Source organism: Dromiciops gliroides, chromosome 4 (assembly GCF_019393635.1).
Source record: "Dromiciops gliroides isolate mDroGli1 chromosome 4, mDroGli1.pri, whole genome shotgun sequence".
NCBI classification, from domain to species: Eukaryota; Metazoa; Chordata; class Mammalia; order Microbiotheria; family Microbiotheriidae; genus Dromiciops; species Dromiciops gliroides.
The window spans coordinates 232502878-232518218 of NC_057864.1; the positions used below are offsets into that span (position 1 = coordinate 232502878).

The 15341-nt window shown below is 43.9% G+C and overlaps 1 protein-coding gene across 11 annotated transcripts in view; it reads left to right on the forward strand.

Moving 5' to 3' along the window:
• SRRT (serrate, RNA effector molecule) overlaps positions 1-14051 on the forward strand; it is a 39163-nt gene extending 25112 nt beyond the window's left edge. For 4 of the 11 annotated variants that reach the window (XM_044000991.1, XM_044001000.1, XM_044001001.1 and 1 more), the window contains exons 4-20: positions 536-682; positions 912-1124; positions 2933-3102; positions 9321-9499; positions 9644-9742; positions 9847-9964; positions 10102-10271; positions 10544-10605; positions 10717-10795; positions 11039-11227; positions 11579-11752; positions 11853-12006; positions 12158-12351; positions 12924-13080; positions 13415-13537; positions 13630-13762; positions 13866-14051. In XM_044000991.1, the coding sequence (XP_043856926.1) occupies positions 536-682; positions 912-1124; positions 2933-3102; positions 9321-9499; positions 9644-9742; positions 9847-9964; positions 10102-10271; positions 10544-10605; positions 10717-10795; positions 11039-11227; positions 11579-11752; positions 11853-12006; positions 12158-12351; positions 12924-13080; positions 13415-13537; positions 13630-13762; positions 13866-13941 (2437 nt within the window). In that variant the 3' untranslated portion in view covers positions 13942-14051. The remainder of the gene's footprint in view (positions 1-535; positions 683-911; positions 1125-2932; positions 3103-9320; positions 9500-9643; positions 9743-9846; positions 9965-10101; positions 10272-10543; positions 10606-10716; positions 10796-11038; positions 11228-11578; positions 11753-11852; positions 12007-12157; positions 12352-12923; positions 13081-13414; positions 13538-13629; positions 13763-13865) is intronic. The other 7 variants (XM_044000995.1, XM_044000997.1, XM_044000992.1 and 4 more) reach the window with 7 other exon arrangements.
• The last annotated feature ends 1290 nt before the right edge of the window (positions 14052-15341 follow it).

The following is a 15341-nucleotide window of genomic DNA, read 5'->3' on the forward strand; positions in this document are numbered from 1 at the left end:
TCTTATGGCATAATACTATTCCATTACCATAATTTGTTCAGCTATTCCCAGTTGCTGGGAACTCTTTAGCTTCTAGTTTTTTTGCCACTATAAAAATCACTGCTATAAACGTTTTTGTTGTACATATGGGTTCTTTTTTGCTTTTTAAAATCTCTTTGGTGAGGTGTAGTCCTAAGTAGCAGCTTTTGCTGTGTGAGAGGGCATGTGCAATTTAGTGACTTTTGGGGCATAGTTCCAAAATTGCTTTTGAGAATTCCTGGCCTAATTCATTGCTTTACCAATAATGAATGCCAGAGATTTTCCACCATATTCTTTCAAATTCCAAATGAGAAGCTTCTTCCCCCAAATCCATCAACCTATCTACTCCATTTGGAAACTTTCTTTTCTGCACTCTACCCCTTTCTCACCAAGTCATGTCTTTCTCTTTAGTAATTCCCCCTTAGATCTTCCAACATTGAGTAATTCTAGCTTTCCCATCCTTTGTTGTGGTCTGCAGAGTTTTCTCTTTTCTGACTTTGATGTTCTTTACTCTCAGGGATGAGCACAGTTCTGACCCATACCACAGTGGCTATGAGATGCCTTATGCTGGAGGAGGTGGAGGCCCAACTTATGGCCCTCCTCAGCCCTGGGGCCATCCAGACGTTCACATTATGCAACATCATGTTCTACCTATCCAAGCCAGGTAAAGACCCAGGGGAAAATGAGAGAAGTGTGGGAAGTAGAAACAGTGAAGGCTTTTTTTTTTTTTTTTTGGAAGAGGGGAGGTACCTGGAATTACAAAAAGGGCTGATAGTGTGGGAAATGGAAATGGGCACTAGTTAGTACATGGACTAATGTCCATGTTAGGTGAGGAATGGGGCTGTTGGCTACCTTGGCCCCCCATCCCCCCACCCTCTTCCCCCCCAACCAAGACCCCCCGACCGGGCCCCCCCCAGGCTGGGCAGCATCGCAGAAATCGACTTGGGTGTACCACCACCTGTTATGAAGACCTTTAAGGAGTTTCTGCTGTCACTGGATGATTCTGTGGATGAGACAGAAGCTGTTAAGCGCTACAATGATTATAAGCTGGAGTTCCGAAGGCAGCAGATGCAGGACTTCTTTCTGGCTCATAAAGATGAGGAGTGGTGAGTGCCCCCTACATACCCATACTCCTTTCCCTTGGCATGTCACCCTTGGCCTAGGAGGTGGAGCCCGAAGCCCTATGTGCCCTGGAGTTCCTGCGGGTTTGGGGAAGTGCCCAACATTGGCTGTTGTGGTCTCCTGGGTATTAAACTCCTGTGTTCCTCCACCTCCAACCCCCAATACAATGCCATTGTCCTGAGTGGATGAGATACCTTCTGGGAGCTGGCTGGAGCCCTCCTGCACTGTCTTTCTCCTGTGGGTGGCAGAGAAGTTGTTCTCTACTTTTGCTGGCACAGAGAGAACCAGGGGCTGTGTCATCCCCAATCTTTGTGCCCTTTGTGACTGGTGGTCTCCTAAAAGTGACAGGTGAATCTAAACGAGAAAAGCAGAAGTCTTGGGGTCATCTTTAAAGAAAAACAAAAAACCCAGAAAAAAAAAGCCCTTTGATTTTTTTTTTTTCATTTGTGGATGTTTTGATTTTAATCAACCATCTTTTCCCCCCTCCTCCTGCTCCTCCTCTTTGAAAAGAGCCAGAACCGGGAACTACACCCACCCATCGCCGGAGCTCGGAGCAAACCCATCTCACCCCCACCACACCCAGCCCATACACCAGCCCCCCTGGGCCGAGCCGTGCTCCCCCCCGGCCAGGCAGAGAGAAAGGGCACCACTGTGCACAATGCAGTGGCTTAGATGAATGTGAATGCTTAGGCAGTTAGTCAGTCAGGGCCCCCACCGCCAAGCCATGCGGGGCGGGGCGGCGGGCCGGGAGCCCGCCCCAGCCAGGAGCCAGCCGGCCCAGGCCCACCAGCCAGCACGGGTCGGCCCGGCTAGTTAAATCTTGAGCTCTGTTTGACCAAGCAGCCAAGGTAAAGTCCCTGGAGGCGACGCCTGCGGCTTTTCTTTCCCTCTCACACTGAACTTTTGGTTTTCTTTTCTCCTTTTCATATATTTTTGTGCGTCTCTTTTTCTCCTCGTCTCTGGTCCATGTTTCCTTACCTCTGTCTATCCCCTTTGTCTTTTCTTTTCTATCAGTCTTCGAATCTACCTCTGTTTTTCATGCTCCCCACCACCACTTCCTACTCCCCAATCTCCCCATCTCAATTTAATTTTTTCTGTTTCCAGGACTTCTTGTTTTTCTTTCTTTTCCCTTTTCCTCCTATCCTTACTTTTATCCCCATACTTTTCTCTTTGCTTTCTTCATCCCCCTAGGCAGTGCCTTAATTATAAGGGACAGTCATTTCTTCCACTTCCTTTCTCTGCTCCCATAATCATTTTGTCTGTCTTCCCAAGGGGAGATAGATGTGTCAGGTCCTTCTTGGCCCCTCTTCCTACTTCATGTGTTTCAGGCCCTTTCCCCAAGCCAGAGGGATTGGGGGTAATGGTCCTTTTAATTCCTGAAGGGAGGAGAGGGATATCTTTTGGGGCATAATAATATTTCCTCTTTTATTTATGGGGCCCTGGCAACATTGACCCCATTTATCTTAATATCCTAGAAACCTAGGGAGATGAATCAAGGGATTCTGCCTTATTTACCCCATTCTCCCTTAGTCTTTCCATTTTTCTGGAACCCAGAGTTCCTTGATCCTAGCTTTTCCCAAATCTTCTCACCTAGAGCCAGTCTCTTTGTCCCATTTGGGGTGGCATGATAATTCTTTGTGCCCCCCTCCCCACAGTTTCCAGCTCTTACAATCTTTTGTGGGTATATGAGGAGGGTGGGAGTATACCATGCCTCTCTTGGACTCCCCCTCACATCCATGGCCCTGGCTACTTGTGACTATTTTGTCTTTCCCCTTCCCATTTCCTTTCTCAGGTTTCGGTCCAAATACCACCCTGATGAGGTGGGGAAGCGTCGGCAGGAGGCCAGAGGAGCCCTACAGAACAGACTTCAGGTGTTCCTATCTCTAATGGATAGTGGCTGGTTTGATAACCTCCTCTTGGACATTGACAAGGCTGATGCCATCATCAAGATGCTGGATGCAGGTGTGGGTTTGCAGAGTACAGGTGGCTTTGTTCCTGAAAGGAGTGGGGGGTCTGGAGAGAGCAAAAGGCCAATTGGGGGTAGGGAGCAGAAATCCTCCTGAGAAAATAGAGCCTCCATCCATCTCTTTTCCTATTTTCCATTTCATTCCCCTTCAACATCTCCCATTTTCTCATTGTTCCAGTCTGTGATAAAGAAGTAGCTTTCCCCCTTTCTTCTCCTGCCCCTAGTCTTAAGTCTTTACTTTTTCTCCTTTCCTGCAAATGTGCCCAGATCTCCATTCTTTAAAAACCTGCATTTGACCCTACCATCCTCTCAAGCTAGGAAAGAGTACTTTATCTTTCCTTCTTCTCAGTAAGCCTAGTGATAGCCTTATCCTAGGTAGCCACAAATATAGACCTCTTTGCTCCAGGATTGGCCAGGGCTTCTATCACGATGAAATAAAATGAAGGGACCGCCCCCCCCCCCAAATCTAGAAAAGGGTTCCAGTGCTCTGTTTTCATTTCTTGCCACTCATTTAAATATTTTAATATATTTCCAATCACATGTAAAAATAATTTTTAGCACTTTTAAGTTCTGAATTCACTACCTGCCAAGACATGTCTTGCCACTGGACTCTTTGGGAGTGAGTGAGACTGATGACTTTGCACAGCTCTGTTTCACTCAGATCTACAAGTCAAGACATTACCATTCTGATGCTATTGGTCCTCTTTAAAGATGAAGGATAAACAACAACATTGGGAAGACGAGGAATTTGGTATTTGATATAGATTATAAATGCAAAACTTGTTTCCATATTAGTCATGTTGTGAAAGAAAACTCAAAAATAAAAAGTTTAAAAACAACAAGAACAAGAAAAACAAAGTAAAAAAAGCTGCTTCAATTCTCATTCAGACTCCATCAGTTCTTTCTCTGGAGATGGATGATATTTTTCATCATAAGTCCTTCAGAATTGCCTTGAATCTTTGTATTGATGAGAATAGCTAAGTCACTTACAGTTGATAATTTTACAGTATTGATGTTACTCTGTACACTGTTCTCCTGGTTCTGTTTGCCAGACTTTGCATCAATTTTTGTGAGTCTTCTCAAGTTTCTTAGCATCCTACTTGTAATTTTTAAAGGATTATTAAAGGATCTTACAGCCTCATTCCATCACAATCATGTCATAACTTCTTTTTTGGTAGTATTTTATTTTGTTCTTTATGATTACATGTAAGGATAGTTTTCAACATTCATTTTTGTAAGGTTTTGAATTTCAGATTTTTCTCCCTCCCTTTCCTACTCCTTCCCCTAGACAGCAAGCAATATTACATGTATCATAACTTCTTCAGCCATTCCCTAGTTGATGAGCATCCCCTCAGTTTCTAATTCTTTGCCACCACAAAGAGTGCTTGCTATATTTTTTACATGTAGGTCTTTTTTTTTTTTCCTTTGGGATACAGACCTAATAATGGTATTTGCTGGTCCAAAGGGTGTACAGTTTTATAATTCTTTGAGCATAGTTCCAAAGTGCTCTCCAGAATGGGTGGATCAGTTCACAACTCTTCCAACAATGCAATAGTGTCCCAAGTTTCCTACATCCCGTTCAACATTTCTCATTTTCCTTTTCTGTTATATTAGTCAATCCTGATAAGTGGGAGGTGGTACCTCAGAGTTGTTTTAGTTTGCATTTCTCAATTTCTCAATAGTGATTTAGAATATTTTTTTCATATGACTAGATAACTTTGATTTCTTATCTGAAAACTGCCTATTCATATCCTTTAGCCATTTATCAATTTAGAGAATGAGTAATGATTTTGACTCATGTAGTTGAGAAATGAGGTCTTTCAGAGAACCTTATAAACATTTTATTAACTTTATTTCCCTCTATCCTATTTTTTTCCTGTTTATCCTTCTGGGTTTCTCCTTTCACTTTGTCCCTTGACTCAGGTATTTTGCTTTTGACTGCTCCTACCCCATCCACTCTTCTTCTATCAGCTCAATCCCCCAACCCCCCCACTCCACCCCCCATCCCTTCTTCCCTAATTCCCTTTAGGGTAAAATAGATTTCTATACCCAAATGACTGTGTATGTTACTCTCTTCGTTGAGCCAGTTCCAGTGAGAATAAGGTTCAAGCGTTGTCTACCACCACCTCATCTTCCCCCTTCACTGTAAAAGCTCTTTTATGCCTTCTTTATATGAGATAATTTACTGTATTATATTTCTCCCTTCTCTCTTCTCCCAGTGCATCCCTCTTTCTTACTCCATACTTTTTTCCCCTCTTTTTTCTTTTTTTCTTTTATTTGGGGGGGCAATGGGGGTTAAGTGACTTGCCCAGGGTCACACAGCTAGTAAGTGTCAAGTGTCTGAAGCTGGATTTGAACTCCGGTACTCCTGAATCCAGGGCCGGTGCTTTATCTACTGCGCCACCTAGCTGCCCCTACTCCATACTTTTTTTTTAGATTATTATCCATCCCATCGTAGCTATCCTCTTCTCCTTAATTTTATCTTTTATAGATATCGTACAAGCATAGTTAGCTCACACTTGTGCCTTCTCTCTATATATATCCCTTCTAACTGCCCTAATAGCGATACTTTGGAGTTAGAATTATCAACTTCCTGGGGCAGCTAGGTGATGCAGTGGATAAAGCACTGGCCCTGGATTCAGGAGGACTTGAGTTCAAATCAGGCCTCAGACACTTGACATTAGCTTTGTGACCCTGGGCAAGTCACTTAACCCCAATTGTCTCACCCCCCCCCCCAAAAAAAGAATTATCAACTTCTCATGTAGGAATTTGACCTTAGTGAATCTCTTAGATTTCTATTGTGTTTGTATCTTTTTTATGCTTCTCTTGTGTTGTATTTGAAAGTCAGATTTTCTATTCAACTCTGGTCTTTTCATCAGGCATGCTTTGAAGTCTTCTGTTTCATTAAATATCCATTTTTCCCCCTGAAGGACTGTACTCAGTTTTGTTTTTTTGGTTTTTTGTTTTTCGGTAAGGCAGTTGGGGTTAAGTGACTTGCCCAGGGTCACACAGCTAGTAAGTGTTAAGTGTCTGAGGCTGGATTTGAACTCAGGTACTCCTGAATCCAGGGCTGGTGCTTTATCCACTGCGCCACCTAGCTGTCCCAATTTATTTATTTTTGTGGGGCAATGGGGGTTAAGCAACTTGCCCAGGGTCACACAGCTACTAAGTGTCAGTGTCTGAAGTCAGATTGTACTCAGTTTTATTGGGTAGGTGATTCTTGATTATAATCCTGGCTCCTTTGCCTTCTGAAATATATTCCAAGCCATCTGCTCTTTTAATGTGGAAACTACTAAATCTTGTGTTATCCTGCCTGTGGCTCCACATTACTTCAATTTTGTTTTTTTTCTTTGACCTAGGGGCTCTGGAATTTGGGCTATAATTCTAGGAGTTTTCATTTGGGGATTTCCTTCAGGAGGTGATCAGAAGATTCTTTCCATTTCTATTTTACCTTCCGGTTCTAGGATATCAGGACAGTTTTCCTTCATTGGGGGGGAGGGGCGGGCGGGGCAATGAGGGTTAAGTGACTTGCCCAGGGTCACACAGCTAGTAAGTGTCAAGTGTCTGAGGTCGGATTTGAACTCAGGTCCTCCTGAATCAAAGGCCGGTGCTTTATCCACTGCGCCACCTAGCTGCCCCCCACCCCACCAATAATTTCTTAAAAGAGCACATCTAGGCTCTTTTTTGGCTCATGGCTTTCAGGTAGTACAATAATTCTTAAATTATCTCTCCTGAATCTATTTTCCAGGTCATTTGTTTTTCCAATGAAATACTTCATATATTCTTACATTTGTTTTCATTCTTTTCACTTTGTTTTATTGTTTCTTTTTGTCTCATGGAGCTTCCCCTAGCCCAATTCTGATTTTTAAAGAATTATTTTCTTCATTGAGCATTTTGTACCTTTTCTTTTATATTTGATCAATTCTGCATTTTAAGGAGTTCTCTTCAATGGATTTTTGTGCTTCTTTTACTATTTGGCTTATTTTGTTTTTTTTAAGGTATATTCTACAGGGTTTGTTTTGTTTTGTTTTGTATCTTTACCAAGCCATTGACTCTTCTTTCTTTTCCCAGTTTTTCCTCAACCTCTCTTATTTGATTTTCAAAATTCTTTTTGAGCTCTTCCAGAAATCTCTTTGTGCCTGAGACCAATTTACATTTTTCTTTGAGGCTTTGCATGTAGCTACTTTGACTTTGTTGTCTTCTAAGTTTGTATTTTGATCTTCCCTATTACCTTAGTAAGTTTCTGTGGTCAGGTTCTTACTTTGTTGTTTACTCATTTCTCTAGCTTATTTCTTGTAACTTTATGTTAAAGTTGGTCCTTGCTTCCAGAGTCAAGGAGGCAGTATCCCAAGCTTCAAGTTTTTTTCACTGTTGTTTTCAAAGTTACTTCTGAGGATCTGTAAAGTTTTCAACTCTTCCAATGTGGCTTTATAATCTAAGGAGAGATATATTTACTACTATCCTGGCTTTTGAGTGACTACAAGCACTCTTTTCTGCCCTGGAACTGTGACCAAGGTCTCCACACCCCTGTAGCTGCATGCTCTAGTGTGCTAATGCTCCTCACCCTGGGACTATGACCCAGAATCAAGTATGGGTAGTGCAAGAGAGTCTTGCACCCAGTATCAGCAAAGGGTCCCTTGTAATCTCCTCCTGACCAGTTGTTTGACCCCTTTACCTTCTGTGGGCTGAAAGTAATGGAAACCACTGCTGCTGATTACCTCCCAATCCCCTCCCCCCCCCCCCCCCCAAGGTCTGCTGCTGGACTGTGTGCTCCACTCTTACCCCAGTGAGACAGACCTTTCCTGCCAATCTTCCAAGTTGTCTTGGGCTGGAAAATTGTTTCACCTCATCCTTTTGTTGGTTCAGTCATGCCAGAATTTGTCTTGAGGCATTATTTTAGTTGTTTTGAGGGAAATTTGGGAGAACCTAGGCAATACTTTTCTCCATTATTTTCATCCCATTCATTTCTTAACCCCAAGGATTCTGGTTTCTGACCTCAATTGAAAGTGTTCTTCCTTAATCTCTCTCTAGCATTTGAAACTGTTGACCATTGTCTTTTCCTGGAGTTTTTGGAATTCTTCTCTTTTACTTTTCCTTTTGTCTGACTATTCTTTTGTCTCTTACTAGATCATCACCCATGTACTGAACCCCAACTATAGGTGTCCTCACCCACCCATATGTCCTGGGCCCAAGAGGACATATGGACTTAATTTCTGTGGACTTAATTCTCATTTTCTTACAGTAGACTCTTTGTTTAGGTGTCCTCTGTAACCTTAGCCCTCTTCTAAACTATAATTCCACATCACTTATTGCCAGCCATCATCACTTTATTGGACAACGTTAGCCTTTTATCATAATCTTAGATTCAGTGTTATATGGAATGAACTAAGATCACTAAGATTCTTTTCAGCTCTCAAATTTTCTGATTCTGTGTTCAGAACAGAACTCATTCTCTTTTTCTCTTTCCTTCCTAATTCATTACTCTTTCATGGTCTAATCATCAGCCCTTCCTTTTCTATCATCCCCTCCATCATTCCATCTATTCAGTTGACAGATATTGTTGTTTCTGCCTCTAACAAGTTTCACCATCCCTTCTTACATGAGAACCCTGATTCAGGTTCTCATCACTTCTCTTATGGCCTCCCAGTAGAACTCTGAGCTTTCAGGGTCACCCTTTCTCCAGTCTATCCATACATATGCCAAATCTGTTTCTGAAATATACAGGTCTATGTTATTCCCCTTTTCGAAATCTCTAGTGGCTGTCAGTTTCCTTCAGGATAAAATACTCCTCAGCTTGGCAGTCATTACCTATTACTCTCCTTCATGTACTTTTATGTACCAGTTAAACCTACCTACTCCTTGTTCCCCCAACTAGATAATCATATCATCATGTCTTTGCACAAAAACTATTCCCTTGTCTGGAATATATTCCCTTCTCACCTCTGCCTCTTGGAATTCTTCACTTCTTTCAAGGCTCAATGTATATGCATCTCCAAGGAAAGCTTTATATGATTTCCCTTAGTAGTTTGTACTATTTTCCTCCTTGAATTTTTGTAGAACGTGAGCTTGAGGGAAGTGACTTTTTTGTTTCTGTGTCCATATCACCTAGCACAGTGCCTTGTCCATAATAGGTGCTTAATTTGCTTGTTGTATTGGAAAGTCAAAAGCTAGGACTAGGAAGTTTGGGTTGTAACCTTTGAACTTTTGTCTGCAGCTGTGATTAAGATGGAAGGAGGCACAGAACATGACCTGCGGATTCTGGACCAGGAAGAAGAAGAAGAGCAGTCAGGGAAACCTGGAGAACCTGGCAAGAAAGAAGATGGACGGGGAGGCTTAGGACTTGCTGATGGGGAACGAAAAACTGATAAGGATGACAAAGAAGACAACAAACAGGTTGGGAATGTTGGGGGCCCCTAGGATGTGGGAAGGGTAGAAGTGGTATGGATAGAAATTCTGACCCACCTTTAAGGAGAAAGGTGCCTCCAGTGTGGGTTGTTTGGGAGATACAACACCTTCATGTTTTTTCTCTGCTTGTAGACTGAGAATGATAGTATGTCTGATGATAAAGCCAAAAAGCCTGATGGTGACGGGGAGAAAGATGAGAAGAAAGAAGAGCCTGAGAAAGAAGCTAAGAAGGTGGAGGGCTTGTAGGGCAGGAATTGAGCCTTGGGGACAGGGGTTGGTTCCTGATTTCCTGCTCATCCTTTGACTTTTGCAACCCCACCTCCCATTCCTTACAGAGCAGTAAGAAGCGGAACCGGAAACACAGTGGGGATGACAGCTTTGATGAAGGCAGTGTGTCTGAGTCTGAATCTGAGTCAGAGAGTGTCCAGGCTGAGGAGGAGAAAGATGAGACTGGTGGGTTTAACTTCCTGTTGATGATCTATTTTTCTTTTTTTATGAGGGGGTGGTTAGGTGGATACAATTGGGAGGGAGGAAGAGGTATGAGATCAGTTGTTAACCACCACCACCCCACCCCACCCCAACTCACACAGAAGACGCTGCCAAGGAAAAGGAGAAGCCTAAAGAGGAAGATAGAGAAAAGCCTAAAGAGAAGACCAAGGAAACACTTGGACTGGAATTCAAACCCCGACCTCTACACAAGACTTGCTCCCTCTTCATGCGCAACATTGCACCCAATATCCCTCGAGCTGAGATTATCTCTGTGAGTGAGATAGGGCTATCTTATTTTTTAGGGAAGGTGTTTGTGAAGGGATTGCAGTTTGTGATGATATAGATATCTCAGGGTTATCTTTTACAAAACTTTCTTATAAATGGATCATGGCCTCATTATAGAGGACCAATTAACATTGTCTTCCTTTGGTTCCCCCTAACTGAGAAGGAAACGAGATAAGGGGCAATAACCCTTAGTTGCTGGGGACTTGGAAGAAAAGAAATGTGAATTCTAAATATACCTCTTTCTTTTTCTCCTCCCAGCTGTGTAAGAAATACCCAGGCTTCATGCGCGTGGCTTTGTCAGAACCCCAGCCTGAGAGGAGGTGAGCTGTGAAGGACAGGATATTTGGATACTATGAGGGGAATGGACTAGGCAGAGTTTGATTGATTTAGATTAATCTGAATTTTCACTACCAACCACTGCCTTTGCCTAGATTTTTCCGTCGAGGTTGGGTGACTTTTGATCGAAGTGTTAACATCAAGGAAATCTGCTGGAACCTGCAGAATATCAGGGTGAGTGCCATAGATGGAATAAATTATATCAGGTTATATATATGAGACTGGGCAAGATCTGTTGAGCCTGTGTGGTTATCTCAGGCTTCCATTTGATAAGCTTTACCAGTTATTTCCCTAAAGGATTTCATAGTCCCCAGTAGTATGAGCATGGTAGTTGTAGTTAAACATAAGAACATGGGCCATGTTCGGGGTATCCTGGATTCTTTTCTGCTCCTTTTTCAATTACCTGTTCTTCTTTAGCTTCGGGAGTGTGAGCTGAGCCCTGGTGTGAATCGAGACTTAACTCGACGGGTTCGTAATGTCAATGGCATCACTCAACACAAACAGATTGTGCGGAATGACATCAAGCTGGCTGCCAAGCTGATTCACACCCTGGATGATAGGACCCAACTTTGGGGGGCTGAGTCTGGGACCCCTCCCTTGCCCACGGTCAGTGATTACATCTGGGTTGTAACTTCTTTTCTTTTTTGCTATTATGAGACTCTTCTGCTATCATTATTGGCCGCTTTCCCTTCCCTCCCCACTGTGGGGCCAGAGCCTATTATAGGCTGGACAAAAGTTAAAACATTACCAATCAAAGACCACTATTCTGTGATTCGTACACACAATTTAATTAAGAATCTCACCTCACCTTTCAAATTCTGCCTTCCTGAATAGGAAGGTTCTGAGCTGTCAGAGCCAGATGTGGTAAGCAGCCCAATTCAACCAACCTGGGGTGGTGCCCTTATTCCTTTCTTATAACCCACTTTCTCCTCTCACCCCCCCCCCCCCCCAATTCAGAGCCTGCCCTCTCAGAACCCAATCCTGAAGAATATCACTGATTACCTGATTGAGGAAGTGAGTGCTGAAGAGGAAGAGTTGCTGGGGAACAGTGGAGGGGGACCCCCTGAGGAGCCTCCAAAAGAGGGGAATCCAGCTGAAATTAATGTGGAACGAGATGAGAAGCTGCTCAAGGTGAGGAGGAGTTAGTTACCTATATGTGTATAAGGGAGAAGGGTATTAATAGAGGGCAAGGTAGCATGAATAAAGGATATCATTATCACATATTTTGCAGGTTCTCGACAAACTCCTTCTGTACTTACGCATTGTGCACTCTTTGGACTATTACAACACCTGTGAATATCCCAATGAGGATGAAATGCCCAACAGATGTGGCATCATTCATGTTCGAGGACCTGTACCCCCAAATCGTATCAGCCATGGAGAAGGCAAGACATCCAGTATCTGCCCTTGTTCCTCCTTTCTCTACTTCCCCATTTTGTCTTCAGTAGTATTTATTTTTCACTAACCTCATCTGTGTTTTTTCTTATCTCCTTTCCTCCAATTCTGTATTTCACTCTAGTTTTCTCTTTACTACAGTAGTAGAATGGCAGAAGACATTTGAGGAGAAGCTGACACCCTTGTTGAGTGTTCGGGAATCTTTGTCAGAGGATGAAGCCCAGAAGATGGGGCGCAAAGATCCTGAGCAAGAGGTGGAAAAATTTGTCACTTCCAACACCCAGGAGCTCGGCAAAGACAAGTGGCTATGCCCCCTCAGTGGCAAGAAATTCAAGGTTAGGAATGATGGAGGCTGAGGTGAAGGGATCCGGGTGTCTTAGGGTATTTTGAAAGGGGGACGAAATTGTAGCATAATAGAGACCTGGAACAACAGAAATAATTAGACTACCTGAAAGCCATGATCAGAAAGAGTCTGGACCACATCTTTTAAGAAATTTTCAAGGAAAACTGCCCATGTATTCTAGAACCAGAGAATAAAATAGTCATTGAAAGAGTCTACCAATCACTTCCTTAAAGAGATCCCAAAATGAAAACTCCAAGGAACAAAGGGGGAAGTAGATCTGTTTTTGCCCTTCCTAGATGATTCAGTGGATGGAGCCGTGGGCTTGGTGTCAGGAAGACCCGAGTTCAAATGTGGCCTTGGTCACTTCCTAGGTCTGTAATCCTGGGCAAGTCACTTAACCTCTGTTTGCCTTAAAGCAAAGGAAGTGGCAAACTCCAGTATCTTTGCCAGTAAAACCCCATGAAGGGTAGGAACCACAGGATCACAGAGACCGAACAATAAGAATTTGTCATGTCTTTGGACAGATGCTCAGGGGGCCACGGATTCTTTTCTTTTCTGTACCAGGGCCCTGAGTTTGTACGGAAGCACATCTTCAACAAGCATGCAGAGAAAATTGAGGAAGTAAAGAAGGAGGTGGCCTTCTTCAACAATTTCCTCACTGATGCTAAGCGGCCTGCGCTGCCTGAGGTCAAGCCAGCTCAGCCACCAGGTCCTGCTCAAAGTAAGAAGTGCTTCATGGAGATTTGAATTAATATCACTCCTGTTATGCTTTAGAATGTAGTTATTTGGGGGCAGCTAGGTGGTGCAGTGGATAAAGCACCAGCCCTGGAGTCAGGAGGACCTGAAATCCAGCTTCAGACACTTGGACACTTACTAGCTGTGTGACCTTGGGCAAGTCACTTAACCCCCATTGCCCCATCCCCCCAAAAAAGATAGAATGTTATTTGTTACCTTTTCCCAGGCCTTCCAAGAATCTTAAGACCAAGGTATCCTGTATTCTAGGGCACTCATTCCCATGAATCCATCCTCCCCTTGTCCCCCTCCCCCTTACGCAGTAATTCATGTTCCGGTCCATGCTGTACTCCCCCCAGGCCTGACAGGACTCCCCTACCCACACCAGACACCCCAGGGTCTGATGCCTTATGGTCAGCCTCGGCCACCTATCCTTGGCTATGGAGGTGAGTGTAAAGGATGAGTGGGATCGTTTGGGGGAGCTGGAGAAAATCAAAGAAACAATAGATGTCCTTACTTAAACATGTTTCCTGCACAGCTGCAGCTGTCCGCCCTGCAGTCCCTACAGGAGGACCCCCATATGGTGGCCCCCATGCTCCATATGGTGCTGGCCGTGGCAACTATGACTCATTCCGGGGCCAAGGTGGTTATCCTGGGAAACCCCGAAACCGGTAAGATCTGAGATTTCCGGACTTAAGATACTCTCTTCTTCTTACTTCACTTTAATAAGTTTAGCTTCACCTCTTGTCTGTTTTTTCTCTTGTTTTTTCACAGGATGGTTCGTGGTGACCCAAGGGCAATTGTGGAGTATCGTGACCTGGATGCCCCTGAAGATGTTGATTTCTTCTGAACACAGTGTCCATTCCCCCAACTGCTGTATCCATAATTTCCTCCCCCTTTCAAATCCAAAATAATTTTTGTATGTTTAGCCCTACTGCCAATAAAGAGCTTTCCACATGATTGAGGCAACTGGGTTTGCAGAGTGGAATCCCAAAGTAGCATATCAGCCTGTGGCGGGTATGACCTACAGAAGGATCACAGGTGCTTAAGACCTTTTTTATTTATTGACTTTATCCTTCTGAAGTTGTGAGGAAGAATTGCATATAACAAGATGTCTAGTGTTTGTCATTAATTTTCACAGGTTCCAAATGTGTGTAGAACCATCCTTAAGAGTTGGTTAGAGGGGGCGGCTAGGTGGTGCAGTGGATAGAGCACCGGCCCTGGATTCAGGAGTACCTGAGTTCAAATCCAGCCTCAGACACTTGACACTAGCTGTGTGACCCTGGGCAAGTCACTTAACCCCCATTGCCCCTCAAAAAAACCAAAAACAACAAAAAAAGACTTGGTTAGAGATAAAAGCTTTCTATTAGCCCCTCAGATCAGATTTTATCCGTTTTCCTGGAGTCCTAAATTCTGACACAGATTGTAGAAGGATTTGGAGTCAAAAGCTGTGTCTATTTCATGCCAGCTCACCCAACCAACCTGTACATTTGTGGTTTGTGTCTATGAAAAACCAGTTACTACATTTTGGCTTTTTTACCCAGGCAGACTTGTACCAACACTGCCTTGGCCCCAGCATTCACAATTCTCTGACCTTCCTCCTAACACACACTTTCCACTAAGTTCAAAGATAGTATGTGTCTCTCTCTCTCTCACAGGCTACTGGGCCTTCTGATGTAGGATCTACTTCGGGAACATGTTTATCAAGCCAGGAATGCTGTGTAGCAGTGGCCTAAACCCATAGCCACAAGCCCAACCCATCCCAAGAGTGGTTTAGGCAGGCTAAGTTGAGGCAGGTTGGCTCCCATGCACATCCAAAAGTAGGTCCTAGTGTCTTGTATGTAGAACAAAAAAATTGAGTTAGCACACTCCGGGTTTTGGAGGCTTTGGGCACAGATGAATGGGGAGGGGCAAAGCGGCACATTTTGAGATGCTGGACTTGATAGCCCATCTCTTCCTCGGGCTGCAGCTTGCAGCCCTTACCTGAGCTGGTCGGAAATTACCTTGGTCGCCCTGAAGCTTAACCAGACCCTTTTTTGCTCCGCCTCCTGCCGCTCCACGTTACTGGCTTGGGAAAAGAGGGAGTCTGAGGCCTCTAGAGGCCGGCCCCCTGCGTTCCCACCATACAGCAGCCCCACCTCTTCCACTTAGCACTTAGGTGCTGCCCGGGACCTACCCCTTGTAACGTCCTTACTTTTAAACATTTTATTCACAGCTGCTGCCGAACGTCCCAGGGGCAAAAGCTGCGCT